Source organism: Coregonus clupeaformis, chromosome 7 (assembly GCF_020615455.1).
Source record: "Coregonus clupeaformis isolate EN_2021a chromosome 7, ASM2061545v1, whole genome shotgun sequence".
Taxonomy (NCBI): domain Eukaryota; kingdom Metazoa; phylum Chordata; class Actinopteri; order Salmoniformes; family Salmonidae; genus Coregonus; species Coregonus clupeaformis.
The window spans coordinates 62,285,167-62,306,469 of NC_059198.1; the positions used below are offsets into that span (position 1 = coordinate 62,285,167).

Here is a 21,303-nt window from a genome sequence, read left to right on the forward strand (position 1 = left end):
TACTTATGTCATGCAATAAAATGCAAATGAATTACTTTAAAATCATACAATATGATTTTCTCGATTTTTGTTTTAGATTCCGTCTCTCACAGTTGAAGTGTACCTAGGATAAAAATTACAGACCTCTACATGCTTTGTAAGTAGGAAAACCTGCAAAATCGGCAGTGTATCAAATACTTGTTCTCCCCACTGTATCTAACACACATCATCACCTTGAAGATCTATAGTCATCTTTCCTGGTAACTTTTACTCTCCCTCCTGTGGACAGGGGTTGTGGAACCAACCAGGCTGCACCAGGTGACTCACACCACATTCTAGATGCTTCGCTGCGGCAGCTGTACTCTCTCTCACTCTCTCTTACTCATGCCGTCTCTCTCTCTCTCCACTTTCTCTGTGCTTCTCTCCCTCCACTCTCCACTTTCTCTCCCAATGCGCTCTCTCTCTCTCCCCCTCTCTCCGAGAGGACTCTTCAGCACAGCCTTTGTGAACTCTTCCCACACACGCCCCCGTGCTGATTAAACAACTGGACTCCATGTTCTACAAATGGTCTGCAGCAGTGTGTGTCTTTGTACTAGAGAGTGTGTATGTACGTACTTGTCGCCCCGTCCGCCACACACACACACACCAACCCTCCCTCCCTAGTAAACCCAGGAGACAGCTGCACTAACCCACCCACCTGTACAACTTCTCTCTACATATCCTCCTCCCCATAACAAAGTTTCTTAGGAAATAAGTTATTATTAATATGCAGCAATTAACCAGACTATGAATATTATATCAACTGGATCCATTATAAAGCCAACCGTAACATCTCCAAAATGCCTATAATATATTATATAGGCTATGTCCCAAATGACACCCTATCAAAAAGGGCCCTGGTCAAAAGTAGTGCACCACATAGGGAATAGGGTGCCATTTGGGATGTTACCTTCATCAGTTTTGACAAATAGAGTTGTGATGAGATGACCCCAGTCTAAGGTCACAGAGTTATATATATCATATTACAGAGAATTATAGGCTTATCATTCATTTATATGACCATTAAACCGCAGAAAACATGACTGATTACACCATTAAGAGAGACAGATACCAAGCCCATGCATTTCACATTGCCACCTGGACAACAAACGTCCCCCCACACACACATACAACCACCCCACAGACCCAGTTGTGTTAACCCTTACCTTGCCGTGGTAAGCACTGCTGTTCTTGGCCACAGCACACTGTCTGTCCACCAGGAAACAGTACCTCCTGCGCTCCTCAGACAGAGCAGTCTTGTAGCCCTCTGCTATGAAGGTGTCCAGTTCACTCTGCTTACTACTGATGGTCTCCACAAACTACAAAACACAGGAGACAAGAGGTTAGACAGTGGTCCTCCCACACACACCTTTATATGTTAGTATTTTGTACTAAGTCCATGTAAACTTTGTTGTAAATGTCCATTGTGCCCCTGTGTGTGTTTCTGTGTGTGTCCACATGTCTGTCTGTGTGTTGATAATGAACTCAGTTATAACAGTGTCAGGTCTGTCTGTGTGTTGATAATGAACTCAGTAATAACAGTGGCAGGTCTGTGTGTGTGTTGATAATGAACTCAGTAGTAACAGTGTCAGGTCTGTCTGTGTGTTGATAATGAACTCAGTAGTAACAGTGTCAGGTCTGTCTGTGTGTTGATAATGAACTCAGTAGTAACAGTGTCAGGTCTGTCTGTGTGTTGATAATGAACTCAGTAATAACAGTGGCAGGTCTGTGTGTTGATAATGAACTCAGTAATAACAGTGTCAGGTCTGTGTGTGTGTTGATAATGAACTCAGTAATAACAGTGTCAGGTCTGTCTGTGTGTTGATAATGAACTCAGTAATAACAGTGGCATGTCTGTCTGTGTGTTGATAATGAACTCAGTAATAACAGTGGCAGGTCTGTGTGTGTGTTGATAATGAACTCAGTAATAACAGTGGCAGGTCTGTGTGTTGATAATTAACTCAGTAATAACAGTGTCAGATCTGTCTGTGTGTTGATAATGAACTCAGTAATAACAGTGTCAGGTCTGTGTGTGTGTTGATAATGAACTCAGTAATAACATTGGCAGGTCTGTGTGTTGATAATGAACTCAGTAATAACAGTGTCAGATCTGTCTGTGTGTTGATAATTAACTCAGTAATAACAGTGTCAGATCGGTCTGTGTGTTGATAATGAACTCAGTAATAACAGTGTCAGGTCTGTCTGTGTATTGATAATTAACTCAGTAATAACAGTGGCAGGTCTGTGTGTTGATAATGAGCTCAGTAATAACAGTGTCAGGTCTGTGTGTTGATAATGAACTCAGTAATAACAGTGGCAGGTCTGTGTGTGTGTTGATAATGAACTCAGTAATAACAGTGGCAGGTCTGTGTGTTGATAATGAACTCAGTAATAACAGTGTCAGGTCTGTGTGTTGATAATGAACTCAGTAATAACAGTGGCAGGTCTGTGTGTGTGTTGATAATGAACTCAGTAATAACAGTGGCAGGTCTGTGTGTTGATAATTAACTCAGTAATAACAGTGTCAGATCTGTCTGTGTGTTGATAATGAACTCAGTAATAACAGTGTCAGGTCTGTGTGTGTGTTGATAATGAACTCAGTAATAACAGTGGCAGGTCTGTGTGTTGATAATGAACTCAGTAATAACAGTGTCAGATCTGTCTGTGTGTTGATAATTAACTCAGTAATAACAGTGGCAGATCGGTCTGTGTGTTGATAATGAACTCAGTAATAACAGTATCAGGTCTATCTGTGTGTTGATAATGAACTCAGTAATAACAGTGGCAGGTCTGTGTGTTGATAATGAGCTCAGTAATAACAGTGTCAGGTCTGTGTGTTGATAATGAACTCAGTAATAACAGTGGCAGGTCTGTGTGTGTGTTGATAATGAACTCAGTAATAACAGTGGCAGGTCTGTGTGTTGATAATGAACTCAGTAATAACAGTGTCAGGTCTGTGTGTTGATAATGAACTCAGTAATAACAGTGGCAGGTCTGTGTGTGTGTTGATAATGAACTCAGTAATAACAGTGGCAGGTTTGTGTGTTGATAATGAACTCAGTAATAACAGTGGCAGGTCTGTGTGAGAACGTGCATGCTGGGAAAGACAGATTCTTCATCTCCGACACACTGGGGCTCAGATATGTGTCTCTGTTCCAACACACATACACACTTCAACAAGAGCGGGGCTCCCCGCCAGTCAGCAATTGTTATTGACTTGTATCATTACTCTACAGTGTGAGTGACACAGTATCCAATGAGAACGCTCTCTCACTCTCGATCCACACACAATACAGAAATCTCACAACAATCAAATTCAATCATAATACCCTAATCTCACTTCGCTTCATCCGCCAAGGGTGATTGGAAAGGAATGAGGCTGATTAGAGCTGAAAGGAATGAGGCTGATTAGAGCTGAATGGAATGAGGCTGGTTAGAGCTGAAAGGAATGAGGCTGATTAGAACTGAAAGGAATGAGGCTGATTAGAACTGAAAGGAATGAGGTTGATTAGAACTGAAATGTACCACTGAGCTCTGGGGTTTATTCATTAGTGGCATTGGTGGATGGAGCGAGACATGATGTCCCAGATGTGCTCAATTGGATTCAGGTCTGGGGAACGGGCGGGCCAGTCCATAGCATCAATGCCTTCCTCTTGCAGGAACTGCTGACATACTCCAGCCACATGAGGTCTAGCATTGTCTTGCATTAGGAGGAACCCAGGGCCAACCGCACCAGCATATGGTCTCACAAGGGGTCTGAGGATCTCATCTCGGTACCTAATGGCAGTCAGGCTACCTCTGGCGAGCACATGGAGGGCTGTGCGGCCCCCCAAAGAAATGCCACCCCACACCATGAATGACCCACCTCCAAACCGGTCATGATGGAGGATGTTGCAGGCAGCAGAACGTTCTCCACGGCGTCTCCAGACTCTGTCACATGTGCTCAGTGTGAACCTGCTTTCATCTGTGAAGAGCACAGGGCGCCAGTGGCGAATTTGCCAATCTTGGTGTTCTCTGGCAAATGCCAAACGTCCTGCACGGTGTTGGGCTGTAAGCACAACCACCACCTGTGGACGTCGGGCCCTCATACCACCCTCATGGAGTCTGTTTCTGACCGTTTGAGCAGACACATGCACATTTGTGGCCTGCTGGAGGTCATTTTGCAGGACTTTGGCAGTACTCCTCCTGCTCCTCCTTGCACAAAGGCGGAGGTAGCGGTCCTGCTGCTGGGTTGTTGCCCTCCTACGGCCTCCTCCACGTCTCCTGATGTACTGGCCTGTCTCCTGGTAGCGCCTCCATGCTCTGGACACTACGCTGACAGACACAGCAAACCTTTTTGCCACAGCTCGCATTGATGTGCCATCCTGGATGAGCTGCACTACCTGAGCCACTTGTGTGGGTTGTAGACTCCGTCTCATGCTACCACTAGAGAGAAAGCACCGCCAGCATTCAAAAGTGACCAAAACATCAGCCAGGAAGCATAGGAACGGAGAAGTGGTCTGTGGTCACCACCTGCAAAACCAGTCCTTTATTGGGGGTGTCTTGCTAATTGCCTATAATTTCCACCTGTTGTCTATTCCATTTGCACAACAGCATGTGCAATTTATTGTCAATCAGTGTTGCTTCCTAAGTGGACAGTTTGATTTCACAGAAGTGTGATTGACTTGGAGTTACATTGTGTTGTTTAAGTGTTCCCTTTATTTTTTTGAGCAGTGTATATTTGATGATGTGTTCTAACTATCTTGGTAGAATAGTGTTATTATACCATTTATGTATTCCAATAGCTATAGTTTTCTTAAAATCTGAACTGCGTCAGATAGAACCTTATGGCTCTGAAATGTCAATCTGGGTTCAGCCATAAGGTTCTATCTGCAATTGCACCCCTCTAAAATGTTTTATTGACAAATGTCTCAGGATTTTGATACTCCGCACTTTAGGTACCTTTAAAGTGAGGACCTTAATGGGTTATGAAAGAAGAATTCACTACAAACAGTTCTGAGATCTGGGATTTGAAAACTTTGATGCTCAATATCTCAGAACTATGCTTTGCACAGATAGAACCTTATCAAGTCAAATCAAATTGTATTGGTCACATATACATATTTAGCAGATGTTATTGCGGGTGTAGTGAAATGCTTATAGTCCCAACGTCACGATATCACACAGTGGCAAGCTACGTCTAACACTTCTAGACTGTCCCTGTCACCAGAGGAAGGACTGGAGCATCCAGAGGAGAGGTAACAGGAGAGGAAGGACTGAAGCATCCAAAGGAGAGGTAACAGGAGAGGAAGGACTGGAGCATCTAGAGGAGAGGTAACAGGAGAGGAAGGACTGGAGCATCTAGAGGAGAGGTAACAGGAGAGGAAGGACTGGAGCATCTAGAGGAGAGGTAACAGGGGAGGAAGGACTGAAGCATCCAGAGGAGAGGTAACAGGAGAGGAAGGACTGGAGCATCCAGAGGAGAGGTAACAGTAGAGGAAGGACTGGAGCATCCAGAGGAGAGGTAACAGGAGAGGAAGGACTGGAGCATCTAGAGGAGAGGTAACAGTAGAGGAAGGACTGAAGCATCCAGAGGAGAGGTAACAGGAGAGGAAGGACTGAAGCATCCAGAGGAGAGGTAACAGGGGAGGAAGGACTGGAGCATCCAGAGGAGAGGTAACAGGAGAGGAAGGACTGGAGCATCCAGAGGAGAGGTAACAGGAGAGGAAGGACTGAAGCATCCAGAGGAGAGGTAACAGGGGAGGAGAGGTAACAGGGGAGGAGAGGTAACAGGGGAGGAAGGACTGGAGCATCCAGAGGAGAGGTAACAGGGGAGGAAGGACTGGAGCATCCAGAGGAGAGGTAACAGGAGAGGAAGGACTGGAGCATCCAGAGGAGAGGTAACAGGGGAGGAAGGACTGAAACATCCAGAGGAGAGGTAACAGGGGAGGAAGGACTGGAGCATCCAGAGGAGAGGTAACAGGGGAGGAAGGACTGGAGCATCCAGAGGAGAGGTAACAGGAGAGAAAGGACTGGAGCATCCAGAGGAGAGGTAACAGGGGAGGAAGGACTGAAGCATCCAGAGGAGAGGTAACAGGGGAGGAAGGACTGGAGCATCCAGAGGAGAGGTAACAGGAGAGGAAGGACTGGAGCATCCAGAGGAGAGGTAACAGGGGAGGAAGGACTGGAGCATCCAGAGGAGAGGTAACAGGGGAGGAAGGACTGGAGCATCCAGAGGAGAGGTAACAGGAGAGAAAGGACTGGAGCATCCAGAGGAGAGGTAACAGGAGGCAGGGGAGCCCAGCAAAACATGAAAATACCCATTCTCCCTGAACAGCTTACGCATCATGTCTCACAGTAGCAGTGTCAGGCTCCAGCTAAAGTATGGATCAGTTGGATGTCTCCAAACCCTGACAGTCATGGCTGGCTACCCCTCACCTCACAGCAGGCCTTACACTAACTCTGTAATCACCCAGCAACAAGACCAGACCTGCTACAGCTACCAGACCTGCTCTTACAGCGCGTTCAGCCCAACCCTGGGGGCTGAGTTACAGTAACAGGGGACCTGAGCAGAGTGTTTCAATCACTGATACATGCCAGACCAACACAAACTCTGTTTGAGAGACACACGCATAAAAAAAGCTGAGTGAGGGTTTCAAAACAGGACAAGTAAACAGTTTGTTTTCTTACTTCCTGTGTGCGTGTGTGTGCGCCTGTGTGTCCTCTCTCTCCCTGCCTACTCAGGGCAGAGCAGTATTGTGTCCACGGTTCTCCAATACTCTCCACCCCCAGTCCTGGCCCTGTGTGCATCTAAATCAGCATAATGAAAATGCAGTATTATTCACATCTATCAGCCTGGTGGAGATGTATGACCAACTAACCATCTAAAGCTAGCCATCAGCCTGGTGGAGATGTATTACCAACTGACCATCTAAAGCTAGCCATCAGCCTGGTGGAGATGTATTACCAACTGACCATCTAAAGCTAGCCATCAGCCTGGTGGAGATGTATTACCAACTAACCTAAGAAAGAGAGAGAGAGAAGCCATGTGTCCATGTGTGCGTATCAGCACTTCCATAGAGACTGACCTGCATCTCCTTCTCTCCGTACTTGGAGGGGTTCTTGCTGCCCTGGCTCTTCCTGCGGAGTTTCTTCAGTTCAGCCTGACACTTCTCCAGACTCTCTCCCTTACTCTTGTGCTCCACCTGGTACTTCTTCAGCGCAGCCTGAGGGGGGCAGGAGAGAGCACACAGACATAGTTAGTTTATCAGCTATGGGGAGAAGAAGTTGCCCTTTTAGAGTTTACCTTAGGTCAGTGTCTAGGGGGCAACGTCACTATATGACAGATCGATATAGGGTGACTTTCCCCCTAGACACTGACCTAAGGTAAGCTCTAAAAGGGCAACTTCTTACATACTATATGACAGATCGATATAGGGTATGTAAGAAGTTGCCCTTTTATAGTTTACCTTAGGTCAGTGTCTAGGGGGAAAGTCACCCTATATCGATCTGTCATGTAGTATGTGTACACGCGTGAGCCTGTGTGTGTGTGTGTGTGTACCTAATCAGTGTGTGTGTGTGTGTCCGTCAATGCCTGCATACTCTCTGGGATCAAATAAGTTTACCAAAAGCTTGTCTCTCTAAGGCCCTGTGTGAACAATCTATTAGCCTCCTGAAGCCCTATCATCTTCACTGTCTGAGCCCATCTCAACAGCTGTCTATCATGTGCCAGTGCTGGAGACAGATCATTATGGGAAGGCTAATCAGGATTACCATGATGTGTGTGTGTGTTCTGATCCTCCCTCACATTAACTTTAATATGTTATTTCCCACTCCCACCCTAGCCAGTTCCAATTATCTGATCTATTCCAGTATTAACACATGAGATTCAACTCATCAAGGGCTTGATGATTAGCTGACCAGTTGAATCAGGATCACACAGTGTGGAACAGAGGTGGGACTCAGGAAGAGGTTTTGGGAAACATCTTTAATGGATAAAGATAATGTGGATTTTGTATTGGTCTCCGACTAGCAATCTATATGGGAAGTTTGTCCAGCGTATTGGTAATCTATGGCAAGTTTTCCTGTTCAACCGTTTAGCATTTCAGGAACGTGTCCAAGCCCTGACATCTGTGAGTGATTGAGAGCGGTTGTAAAACACTGGGCAAGTAATCATTTGTCAGACAGACAGACAGAGAGAGAGAGAGATAAGGCAATGAAGCCTGGTTTGTTGTAACGTAAGCCTAATGTACTTTATATTGGTATGAGAGGATTAATCGTTCATTTTTGACAGGCCAATGGTACTTGATGAAGACATGCTGTTATAGCAACTATGTGCTTTTGTCTTGAAGCTAAAATGTAATGTCTAGCCTACAGACGAGAAAATAAACCCTTTAATTGTCTGAACATACATGCTTGTGAAATGTCAAGAGTGTAATATGTTTTGGTTGCATTATTCAATAGTGTAATATGTTTAGAAGAAAAGTTTGTCATTGTTGAATAGTTCGTGGCTAGTCGCTCCTGTGATATTTATACTCAATTTGAGCTGTGGACCTACGAAAGGTAAGGCAAGGGTGTTTCTCTACCCCACTCCTCAGACTGTTTCTCTACCCCGCTCCTCAGACTGTTTCTCTACCCCGCTCCTCAGACTGTTTCTCTACCCCGCTCCTCAGACTGTTTCTCTACCCCGCTCCTCAGACTGTTTCTCTACCCCGCTCCTCAGACTGTCCTTCATATCTCGTAGTGGGAATAGGGCCTATGTCTTTAGGTGGCTTTTGTTCATGTTTTTTTACCCCCTTCCACTTTCAGATATACCAAAAAGCTACTATAAAAATGCAGGCATGTAAATTAGTGGGATTTTGGCCTGTGTATGAGAGAGAGACTCCTACATGGGGAGTAGTATAGCTACAACAAGTTTCCTTCCTGATGGAAAATGTCTGTTTTTCCTGAAATGACTCGCGAAGCGACATTAATAATTCACAAAGCAAAACCATTGCTACTATCGCTGATGCCATTTTATAGGAATTCATTACTATGAATGGATGGCATTTTAATACCCAGAACAGCAGTCTAAGACTGTGTCCCAAATGGCACCCTATTCCCTATATCAGGGGTATTCAACTCTGACCCTACGAGGTCCGGAGCCTGCTGGTTTTCTGTTCTACCTGATAATTAATTAGACCCACCTGGTGTCCCAGGCCTAAATCAGTTCCTGAATGGAGCGAAACAATGAATAAAAGCAGTAGAACTGGCACTGAGGTCCAGAGTTGAGTTTGAGGGCCATTTGTAGTCCACTACTTTTAACGAAGGCCCATAGGGTAGTAGTGCACTATATAGGGAATAGGGTGCCATTCGAGACTCAGCCTGGATGATAATGTATGAGGACTCTGGCTTGTTTGACAGACGGCATTCAGAAAGGAAAAGTGGTTTGTGTGTGTGTGTGTTTTCCTATTGACAAAATAATAAGAGAATCAATTGATCTTTGATCTCTTATCAGTCCAAAGGAGCATAAACATCTTTGATGGGTCTATAGCAGAATTAAAAACAGAGGTTCATTGTGGGAATAGCCCCAAGTTACTACAGAATAAAACATATTTAGCGTCAGCTATTGGCAGGGTTTGGTTTGACCCCGGTTTCGTAAGAGTTCCCGGAACACTCACTGGTTGCATCCCAAATGGCATCCTATTCCCTATATAATGCACTACTTTCAACCAGAACCCTATAGGTCTTGGTCAACAGTAGTGCACTACATAGGGAATAGGGTGCCATTTGGGAGGTACATACGGTTGCCCACAGAACAGTACAGTGTGAGAGAGAAACGGACTTAAAAAACAAATTTGAATTCTAAGAAAGACAGACCACAGACTGCCGGACAGAACAGAGACAAACAAGCTATGAATAGGAGAGCTGCTGGAGGGAAATCAGGATGTCCACACAGAGAAGATATTACACTGAACATTTAAATGATATCACATAGGACTTCTATAGGGTCTTGTAGGACTGACTGACTGACAGACACACCATCCTTTGTTCCATTTCCTCTAACTACCATCATGTGTGTGTCTTAATCTCTAAGTTTCTGTGTGTGGGTGAGTGTGTGTGTATGCCTCTGCGTCTCCATGAACCCAGTTGGTGAAACCAGCCAATGATACAATATAGTGTAACAAAAGCCTAATGCTACAACTAGCGTCCCCAACAGCCTAATGCTACAACTAGCGTACCCAACAGCCTAATGCTACAACTAGCGTACCCAACAGCCTAATGCTACAACTAGCGTACCCAACAGCCTAATGCTACAACTAGCATACCCAACAGCCTAATGCTACAACTAGCTTACCAAACAGCCTAATGCTACAACTAACATACCCAACAGCCTAATGCTACAACTAACATACCCAACAGCCTAATGCTACAACTAGCATACACAACAGCCTAATGCTACAACTAACATACCCAACAACCTAATGCTACAACAAACATACCCAACAGCCTAATGCTACAACTAACATACCCAACAGCCTAATGCTACAACTAGCATACCCAACAGCCTAATGCTACAACTAGCATAGCCAACAGCCTAATGCTACAACTAGCATACCCAACAGTCTAATGCTGCAACTAGCTTACCTAACAGCCTAATGCTACAACTAGCATACCCAACAGCCTAATGCTACAACTAACATACCCAACAGCCTAATGCTACAACTAGTACAATGGTGTATGATTATGACAACACCACCCCGTCCCCCTAACATGCAGCACACACACACTGCTGCTCCTCCACAACTAGTTGGCTGGCTACAGCCTGCTCACAACCCACTCATTCTAAGTATATCACTCCTGCTGCTTCAGACTTCAATGCATGCTGCAGGAAATGTTAGGTTGTCATTTTCTCTTTGCTTATTGGTTATGTAGTTTCGAAATATTCTAAAGAGTTGTTTTCTCAAAAGCTTCATTTTCAGGAAAATTAGCCTTATTTTTTAACTGAGGTGCAGAGTAAGAACACCAAACAGTTTGTCTGTCTACCAGACAAAGACATGGTCTGAATAACTGTGGTGGTGAAGGTGAACAGTAGGTGAAAGTAAGACCTACGTAAGGGTAGCTGTTCAAAAGGAAAGTGTGTGTGTGTGTGTGTGTGTGTTAGGGCCAGGACGATACCAGTATTGCGATAATCGTTAGTATCGTGGCAAGGAAACAGAACACAAAGCGGATTTAACTTCTTTAGGCAAACAGCCCTAATGTTGGAAACAAACATCATTATGTTGTCATCCAGAGTCACATTATTTGTATTTTTTTAAAGCTATAGCACAACAATATTTTACATACAGCAGGTTTTTAAAGGAACAAAGGGTAAAGTTTGCTTTGTGTTTTCATTTTTGCCATGGAAAACATATTGCGATACTGATATCGTCACAGCCCTAGTGGGTGTGTGTGTGTGGTTCAGCCCTAGTGGGTGTGTGTGTATGGTTCAGCCCTAGTGGGTGTGTGTATATGGTTCAGCCATCCAGACAGATACTCACCGTCAGGTAACGAGCATCCAGCTCCACCTTCTTCTCTAGCTCAGACAGCAGCTCGTTGTGGAAAGACTTCAGCTGCATGGAGGGAGAGATGGAGAGATTGAGGGGTGGAGGGAAGGAAAGGGTTAATAATAATATAATAATAATATGCCATTTATCCAAAGCGACTTACAGTCATGCATGCATACATTTTTGTGTATGGGTGGTCCCGGGGATCGAACCCACTACCCTGGCGTTACAAGCGCCGTGCTCTACCAGCTCTACCAGCTAGCACTGCGATGCAGTGCCTTAGACCACTGCGCCACTCGGGAGTGACATCCCTCTCTCAACAGAACACAGACTTAGGACCAGGTATTTATCCTGACCATGTGATCAGATAGAGGAACATAACATATTCTAAGCCTTATAATAACACAAATATATGCTAATAAACGCTGGTTTTATAATAGCTGGTTTTTCTATACATCGGCAGGACAGAATGGCAGCTTCGGGCAAGCTCAGGGGAGGGGGGGCGTGTCTCTTTGTTAACTGTAAGTCTAAATTACTAAAATGTAAATGTAAATGTAAATGTTAACAACAGCTGGTGTGCAATCTCTAATATTAAGAAAGTCTCGAGGTTCTGCTCGCCTGAATTAGAATACCTCATGATAAGCTGTAGTTTCCGTCTATTTACCACCACAAACCGACGTTGGCACCATGACAGCACTCAACGAGCTGTGTAGGGCCATAAGCAAACAAGAAAATTCTCACCCAGAGGCGGTGCTCCTAGTGGCCGGTGATTTTAATGCAGGAAAACTGAAATCTGTTTTACCTAATTTCTAACAGCATGTCACCTGTGCAACTAGAGGTGAAAAAACTTTACTCCACACACAGACACATACAAAGCTCTCCCTCACCCTTAATTTGGCAAATCTGACCATAACTCTATCCTCCTGATTCCTGCTTACAAGCAAAAACTCAAACAGAAGCAACAGTCAATACGGAAATGGTCCGATGAAGCGGATGCTAAGCTACAGGACTGTTGCGCTAGCACAGATTGGAATATGTTCCGGTATTCATCCGATGGCATTGAGGAGTTTATCACATCCGTCACCAGCTTCATTAATAAGTGCATCGACGATGTCGTCCCCACAGTGACCGTACGTACATATCCCAACCAGAAGCCATGGATTACAGGCAACATCCACACTGAGCTAAAGGCTAGAGCTGTTGCTTTCAAGGAGAGGGACACTAATCAGGACGCTTATAAGAAATCCCGTTACGCCCTCTGATGAACCATCAAACAGGCAAAGCATCAATACAGGACCAAGTTCGAATCCTACTACACCGGCTGATGCGCGTCAGATGTGGCAGGGCTTGCCAACTATCACAGATTACAAAGGGAAACCCAGCCGCGAGCTGCCCAGTGACGCGAGCCTACCATCGCTTCGAGGCAAGAAACACTGAACCATGCATGAGAGAACCAGCTCTTCCAGACGACTGTGTGATCACACTCGCCGTAGCCGATGTGAGTAAGGTTAACATTCACAGGGCCGCAGGGCCAGACGGATTACCAGGATACGTCCTCAGAGCATGCGTTGACCAGCTGGCAAGTGTCTTCACTGACATTTTCAACCTCTCCCTGACCCATTCTGTAATACCAACATGTTTCAAGCAGACCACCATAGTCCCTGTGCCCAAGAACACTAAGATAACCTGCCTAATGACTATCGCCCCGTAGCACCCACATCTGTAGCCATGAACTGCTTTGAAAGGCTGGTCATGGCTCACATCAACACCATCATCCCAGAAACCCTGGACACAATTCGCATACCGCCCCAACAGATCCACAGGAGACGCAATCTCTACTGCACTCCACACTGCCCTTTCCCACCTGGACAGAAGGAACACCTACGTGAGAATGTTGTTCATTGACTACAGCTCAGCATTTATTTGATTATCAGAGTTATATCAAAGTTATTTGATACCATCTCCTCTAGCTGTACATGGATCGGTCTGCTTATGAATGCGTTATGAATGTGTCATAAAGTCCTTATGAAGGTTCATATACCCACCATTTCCTCTAGCTGTACTTGGATCTGTCTGTGGACCTCTGCCATCTGAAACAGCACGTCCCCTAAAGAGAAACACACAGAGGAGATGTCAACACACATCACTCACCACAGACAGACAGAGGCGGGAGGAAGGGGGAAAAGAGGGAGAGAGAGAGAGAGAAAAGAGAGGGAGAGAGAGAGAACACAGCATGCAGAGAACCCATGCAGCAACACAACGAGACACACACAGACTCACTGACAGACAGAGGACTGACTGGTAGCCAGGATGGTGCATGGTGGAACATTGGTTTTCTCAACAGGAAACACATTCAACAGATAAATGAAATACCATGACACATTAAAACAAGACAGAAAGGACGGGGGAAGGAAACGATGCAAACAGAGAAGAAAGGACATCTAAAGTTGTTGTAGAGAAAGATAAAGCACTTCAAAAAGGGTACAAGCAAAACAAATATTCTTCAAACTTTCTATAACTGTTGGTGTTTTATGTAGAGATCAAACATATTGCCTTGGTTGGTTTATCTTTATATTGGCAATATGACGAATAAAGAAGAAAAAAACAGCTCATCTCCAAACTAAAGAGAACTAAAGAAGGAGAAGAGAGGGAGAGTCATGCAGCCAGTGGAAGATTTGTCCTGGTGTTTTAATATACCTACATGCTGCCTCTTCTGATTATGCAATGCATTGTAAAGAAAAGGAACAAGATATCTAGATTGAGAAAAGGACAGAGGGGAGGCCTTGAGAGACAGTGTGAGAGAGAAATACAGGGAGACAGTGAGAGAGAGAGAGAGAGGGAGATAGAGAGAGTAGACAGAGAGAGAGATAGAGAGAGTAGACAGAGAGAGAGAGCGAGAGAGACAGAGAGAGAGAGCGAGAGAGACAGAGAGAGAGAGATGAGACAGAGGGAGAGCTAGAGGAGATGGAGAGAGAGGAGACAGGGAGACATTACAGAGAGGCATGAGATGGAAACAGGTTCCCATGACCAAGTCCAAAGCCCCCTTAGCAAGCACCAGAGGACTATAGACTAGACAGACGAAACAAAGGTTATATTCTAAATACACATGGGTCAAATATTCAGACCCAAAGTGAATTTGTGATAAAAGCAAAGCCATTTATATCCTCATAATGGAAATACAGTTTCATATAGCACATTGTGAAATATTTGTGTGAAATATGTGTAAAGAACATCTACCCACAAAATGAAGACTAGTTTCATTCTTCTGTGTTTGATGATCCTTTACTAAAGAACATTAAACAGTCTTTAGTCTTCAAACCTTGGAAATCTTTTGAAAGTGTCTTTCAACTGCAATTCTTAAAGTTCTAATAAGAGAACTCAAAGGAATCAGAGAACTCCTTCTACCAAGTCCTCAGAACCATCTGCTGTTAAGAAGATGGGGATTGGTCCATCTCAGTTTTAATGTTAAGACAACTCTGGGCCATCTCAGTTGTAATGTTAAGATACTGGTCGATCTGAGTTTTTACCTGTGGGGTTTGGACTGGTCTGTATCTCATCAGACATAATGTATCAGTGGGGTTTGGACTGGTGTGTATCTCATCAGACAGAACGTATCAGCAGGGTTTGGACGGGTCTGTATTACATTTACATTTTTGTCATTTAGCAGACGCTCTTATCCAGAGCGACTTACAGGAGCAATTAGGGTTAAGTGCCTTGCTCAAGGGCACATCGACAGATTTTTCACCTAGTCGGCTCGGGGATTAGAACCAGCGACCTTTCGGTTACTGGCACAATGCTCTTAACCACTAAGCTACCTGCCGCCCGTATCTACCGCCTGTATCTCAGACAGAATGTATCAGTGGGGTTTGGACAGGTCTGTATCTCATCAAACAGAATGTATTAATGCTACAGACAGACAAGACTCAAGTGAAGAGAACAGAGTCCTGGCTACACACACTGAAGACAGACGGATATCACAAGAAACAACAGCAAACAGAGCAGCAAAGCAGAGTGGGTTGTTATGTCCTGTAGAGGAGGGAGAACACAGTAGAACGACTCATTCTAACTCTGTAGAGGGAGAACACAGTAGAACTCCTCATTCTAACCCTGTAGAGGAGGGAGAACACAGTAGATCTACTCATTCTAACCCTGTAGAGGAGGGAGAACACAGTAGAACTACTCATTCTAACCCTGTAGAGAAGGGAGAACACAGTAGAACTACTCATTCTAACCCTGTAGAGGAGGGAGAACACAGTAGAACTACTCCTTCTAACCCTGTAGAGGAGGGAGAACACAGTAGAACTACTCATTCTAACCCTGTAGAGGAGGGAGAACACAGTAGAGCTACTCATTCTAACCCTGTAGAGGGAGAACACAGTAGAACTACTCATTCTAACCCTGTAGAGGGAGAACACAGTAGAACTACTCATTCTAACCCTGTAGAGGAGGGAGAACACAGTAGAGCTACTCATTCTAACCCTGTAGAGGAGGGAGAACACAGTAGAATTACTCCTTCTAACCCTGTAGAGGAGGGAGAACACAGTAGAGCTACTCATTCTAACCCTGTAGAGGAGGGAGAACACAGTAGAACTACTCATTCTAACCCTGTAGAGGAGGGAGAACACAGTAGAACTACTCATTCTAACCCTGTAGAGGGAGAACACAGTATAGCTACTCCTTCTAACCCTGTAGAGGAGGGAGAACACAGTAGAACTACTCATTCTAACCCTGTAGAGGAGGGAGAACACAGTAGAACTACTCCTTCTAACCCTGTAGAGGGAGAACACAGTAGAGCTACTCATTCTCTGAAAGTGAAAACAGAGTTACAGATAGTCACAGAAACAGAGCATGTTTTGATTGTCTGTCCATACTTATGTGATTATGTAAGTTGTAGTTGTAACCTAGAGCCTTGGTATTGTGGTTTAAAAACAGATATCTAAACTGTATTTCAGGTAGACTGATGGGCTATCCAGGTAGACTGATGGGCTCTCAAACACACAAAGAAGAAGAATCTCCAGATGAGAGCAGATGAAGGAGGAGACAAGGAGAGGAGACAAGGAGAGAATATCTGAGTGTGTAACATGCTGATCTCCTGCCAACCTGCATGCCTCGGTCTAAGCAGAGGAAGCATTTTTAAGACTATGAAGATGTGTCCTGAGTGAGTGTTACAACACTGATTGTCTGTCTGTCACTCCAAGAAGCACAAGAGCAGGCCATAACATCCTGTCAGGCAGGCAGCTCCTGACATGCAGGCCTGCTAAGCTGATTACAGATACTACTGATCCCCTGATCACAGACCCCAGGGGCTTAGGGAGCCGGGCATTCTGTTGGTCGGGTCTTAGTGGCTGGATCAATTAACAAAATGGGCAGCTATTGGAGGGATGGCCATACACACACACCATTTAAAAAATATATATATTTCACCTTTATTTAACCAGGTAAGCCAGTTGAGAACAAGTTCTCATTTACAACTGCGACCTGGTCAAGATAAAGCAAAGCGATAAAAACAACAACACAGAGTTACACATGGGAAAAAACAAAACATACAGTCAATAACACAATAGAAAATCTATATACAGTGTGTGCAAATGTAGTAAGTTATGGAGGTAAGGCAATAAATAGGCCATAGTGCAAAATAGTTACAATTTAGTATTAACACTGGAATGATAGATGTGCAGAAGATGATGTGCAAATAGAGATACTGAGGTGCAAATGAGCAAAATAAATAACAATATGGGGATGAGGTAGTTGGGTGGGCTAATTACAGATGGGCTGTGTATAGGTGCAGTGATCGGTAAGCTGCTCTGACAACTGATGTTTAAAGTTAGTGAGGGAGATAAGTCTCCAGCTTCAGAGATCTTTGCAGTTCGTTCCAGTCATTAGCAGCAGAGAACTGGAAGGAATGGCGGCCAAAGGAGGTGTTGGCTTTGGGGATGACCAGTGAGATATACCTGCTGGAGCGCATACTACGGGTGGGTGTTGCTATGGTGACCAATGAGCTAAGATAAGGCAGGGATTTGCCTAGAAGAGATTTATAGATGACCTGGAGCCAGTGGGTTTGGCGACGAATATGTAGTGAGGGCCAGCCAACGAGAGCGTACAGGTCACAATGGTGGGTAGTATATGGGGCTTTGGTGACAAAACAGATGGCACTGTGATGGCATGACAACATTGTCTCTCTCCCTCACACACACACAGTACTTCCCATTTCACTCTGTTTCATTTTATTCCTACTGAGCACAACCCAGGATTTCCTCAACAGGTGTGGCATGTTGTTTACAACAGAAGACCTATATGATGAACGGAAAATATGTTGCATGATGTTTTGGAGTAAAGTAGGAATGAATGATACAAATGTCAAGCAGGTGGAGATACGTTGTATGTTCCTAGAGTTGTTCCATTCAGATGTCATTCAGTGGGACAACATAAGAGGATTTTCCCTGCATGACAATGCAATGGAAATGTTCATTGTCGCCATGACAACTTATCTTGTATCAAAAAGAAAATACGAAATCGTTGGCATGGTTACTGCAGAGACTACTAGATAGAATCAATGTATGTGTCCCAAATGGCACCCTACAGTCTATAGGCCCATAGGGCTCTGGTCAAAAGTAGTGCACTATATAGAGTATAGGGTGCCATTTGGGAGGGAGCCTAAGACTGAATCAATACATGACGTTATTACGAAACTTTGTTTGACTCTGTTGTGTGCAATGATGGTGTGTGTCTGACAGAAACCAGCAGCCAGCAGAAACCTGAGAGGTTTGGCAGCTTCAACAAGGATGTCCGCATACCAGATAATTCCCATTCAGCTAAGCGACAGAAGGGTTGAGGAGAGCACGCCCCCGCTAATAAATACCACAGTGGTGTATCAGTGCATCTTTGGGGTGTCAGTGTATTCCCTCCACTCTCTATCCTAACCATACCCACAGCACCATGGAGAACAATAGGCCTGTGTGTTTGTGTGGGTGTGTGTATCTGCAGGTGAGCTCATGTTGGTCCACACCTGCAGAGCAACAAGTGAGCAAGTCTGACAGCTCCCAGATATAAACAGAGCTCAGTGGAGGAAACACAGACCCTGTCCAGATTCCCTCAGATAGTGTACAGAATCTTTCTCATTAAGACACTGACATGTAGCCATCACCATCACAGGTAGAAAACTCCAGAGGAGAGCCTGAGAGGAGAGCAAGCTGTGAATCATTCAGTGAAGGTCACTATGGGTTGTCATGGAAGCAGCTTAATGCTAGGGTCGTTGCCATGGAGAAGTTGAGGCAGCGGTTTCAAAAAGGAAGTGTGTGTGTGTAGTTAGTAACAAACACTTAATACTGTCCTCTCCTCCTACACCTTGTCCATCAAATGACATCATCAATCTCCCTTCAGGTGACCCTGTCCCCTAGCACACTGATGATGCAATCAGGAAGTGGTGTGTTAAGGTGTGTGTGTACCTAGCCCACAGTCTCTCTAGTCTCTAACCCTCAGGGGGAAACCGACATGAATACTGATAATGAGAGGATGAATAATGTGTGAGACAGGTAACAGAAGAAACCCCTGAGAGAGAGAGCGAGAGAGAGAGTGCAGGTTACAACAAACAGAGCTAATCTTTACGCAGAGGCGGTTTGAGCTTATTAGAAGACTTTCCACGTGATCCGTGTCTATGCACCCCCACACATTCACTCTCTATTCGTGAACCAAATCAAATTTTAAAAATAAGTGTTAAGTAAAAAATGGATAAGTAAAAAATAACAAATAGTAAAATAACCACGTCTCCTTCCCTCGTTCTCTATGCAGCCCAGGTATCCTCCCATCTCTTTTCTATCCAACTGCTTAGCTGTATTCAGTTTCTTTTTATCCTGAAAAACTCCCTAGTCCTTCCAATGACAAGCATACCCATAACATGATGCAGCCACCAACATGCTTGAAAATATGAAGTGGTACTCAATTATTTGTTGAATTTGCCCCAAGTTAATTTCTTTGCCACATTTTTTGCAGTATTACTTAAGTGCCTTGTTGCAAACAGGATGCATGTTTTGGAATATTTTTATTCTGTACAGGCTTCCTTCATTTCACTCTGTCATTTAGGTTAATATTGTGGAGTAACTACAATGTTGTCAATCCATCCTCAGTTCTCATATCACAGCCATTAAACTCTGTAACAGTTTTAAAATCCATAAATTTTCTATCCAACTGTGTTCTTAAACTCTTCTCCCAGTGACCTCAGCTTCTGTGGAGGAAGCTTGTTGATCAATACACTACATTACCAAAAATATGTGGACACCCGCTCGTCAAAAATATCTCATTCCAAAATCATGGGCATTAATATGGAGTTGGTCCCCCCTTTGCTGCTATAACAGCCTCCACTCTTCTGGGAAGGCTTTCCACTAGATGTTGGAACATTGCTGTGGGGACTTGCTTCAATTCAGCCACAAGATCATTAGTGAGATTAGGCCTGGCTCACAGTCAGCGTTCCAATTCATCCCAAAGGTGTTCGATGGGGTTGAGGTCAGGGCTCTGTGCAGGCCAGTCAAGTCATCTGTTGCCACAAAGTTGGAAGCAAAGAATCGTCTGGAATGTCATTGTTAGCGTTAAGATTTCCCTTCACTGGAACTAAGGGGCCTAGCCCGGACCATGAAAAACAGCCCCAGACCATTATTCCTCCTCCACCAAACTTTACAGTTGGCACTATACATTGGGGCCAAATCCAGATTCTGCCAAACCCAGATTCGTCCGTCAGACTGCCAGATTGTGAAGCGTGATTCATCACTCAAGAGAACACGTTTCCACTGCTCCAGAGTCCAATGGTGGCAAGCTTTACACCACTCCAGCCGACGCTTGGCATTGCGCATGGTGAACTTAGGCTTGTGTGCGGCTGCTCGGCCATGGAAACCCATTTCATGAAAGTCCAGACGAACAGTTATTGTGCTGACGTTGCTTCCAGAGGCAGTTTGGAACTCGGTAGTGAGTGTTGCAACCGAGGACAAACTATTTTTACGCGCTACGCGCTTCAGCACTCGTCGGTCCCGTTCTGTGAGCTTGTGTGGCCTACCACTTTGCGGCTGAGCCGTTGTTGCTCCTAGACGTTTCCACTTCACAATATCAGCACTTACAGTTGACCGGGGCAACTCTAGCAGGGCAGTAATTTGACTAACTGACTTGTTGGAAAGGTGGCATCCTATGACGGTGCCACGTTGAAAGTCACTGAACTCTTCAGTAAGACCATTCTACTGCCAATGTTTTCTATGGACACTGCATGGCTGTGCGCTCAATTTTATACACCTGTCAGCAACAGGTGTGGCTGAACTAGCCGAATCCACTAATTTGAAGGGGTGTCCACATACATTTGTATATATAGTGTATGTCTGTGAGTGAGGCATGATAGCACAGTGCTAAAAGTGTCAGAGCCTGTTGCCTGTGTAGACAGAGAGGACAGCTAGGGGTCACAGTCTCTACCTCAGTGGACTGAAGGACAGCTAGGGGTCACAGTCTCTACCTCAGTGGACTGAAGGACAGCTAGGGGTCACAGTCTCTACCTCAGTGGACTGAAGGACAGCTAGTGGTCATCTCTTTGCCCTGAGGGATGGCCATGTGGGTGATAATGTCACTGCAGTCTAGTAGACTCCTATATAGACAGTAGAGTTTGGAGTGTGTAGTCTGAAGTACAGTTCAGAGAGTCTGGAGGATGTCAGTTTGGAGTATTGCAGTGTATGGAGTAGAGTATTCTGTTTGTATAGAGTTTGAGAGAGAAAGAGTGAGATGCACTGAGAGAGACATACAGATACATTGT

At 44.7% G+C, this 21,303-nt stretch overlaps 1 protein-coding gene across 6 annotated transcripts in view; it reads right to left on the reverse strand.

The window, feature by feature from the left end:
* Positions 1-21,303, reverse strand: part of LOC121555365 (brain-specific angiogenesis inhibitor 1-associated protein 2-like) — a 111,346-nt gene that overhangs the window by 19,631 nt on the left and 70,412 nt on the right. For all 6 annotated transcript variants that reach the window (XR_005997895.2, XR_006661202.1, XM_041869196.1 and 3 more), the window contains exons 4-7: positions 13,568-13,629; positions 11,517-11,588; positions 7,086-7,223; positions 1,185-1,337 (exon numbers count right to left, since the gene is read on the reverse strand). Coding sequence is in view for 4 of the 6 variants with exons in the window: in XM_041869196.1 (XP_041725130.1) it covers positions 1,185-1,337; positions 7,086-7,223; positions 11,517-11,588; positions 13,568-13,629 (425 nt within the window). In the remaining 2 variants the exon portion in view is untranslated. The remainder of the gene's footprint in view (positions 1-1,184; positions 1,338-7,085; positions 7,224-11,516; positions 11,589-13,567; positions 13,630-21,303) is intronic.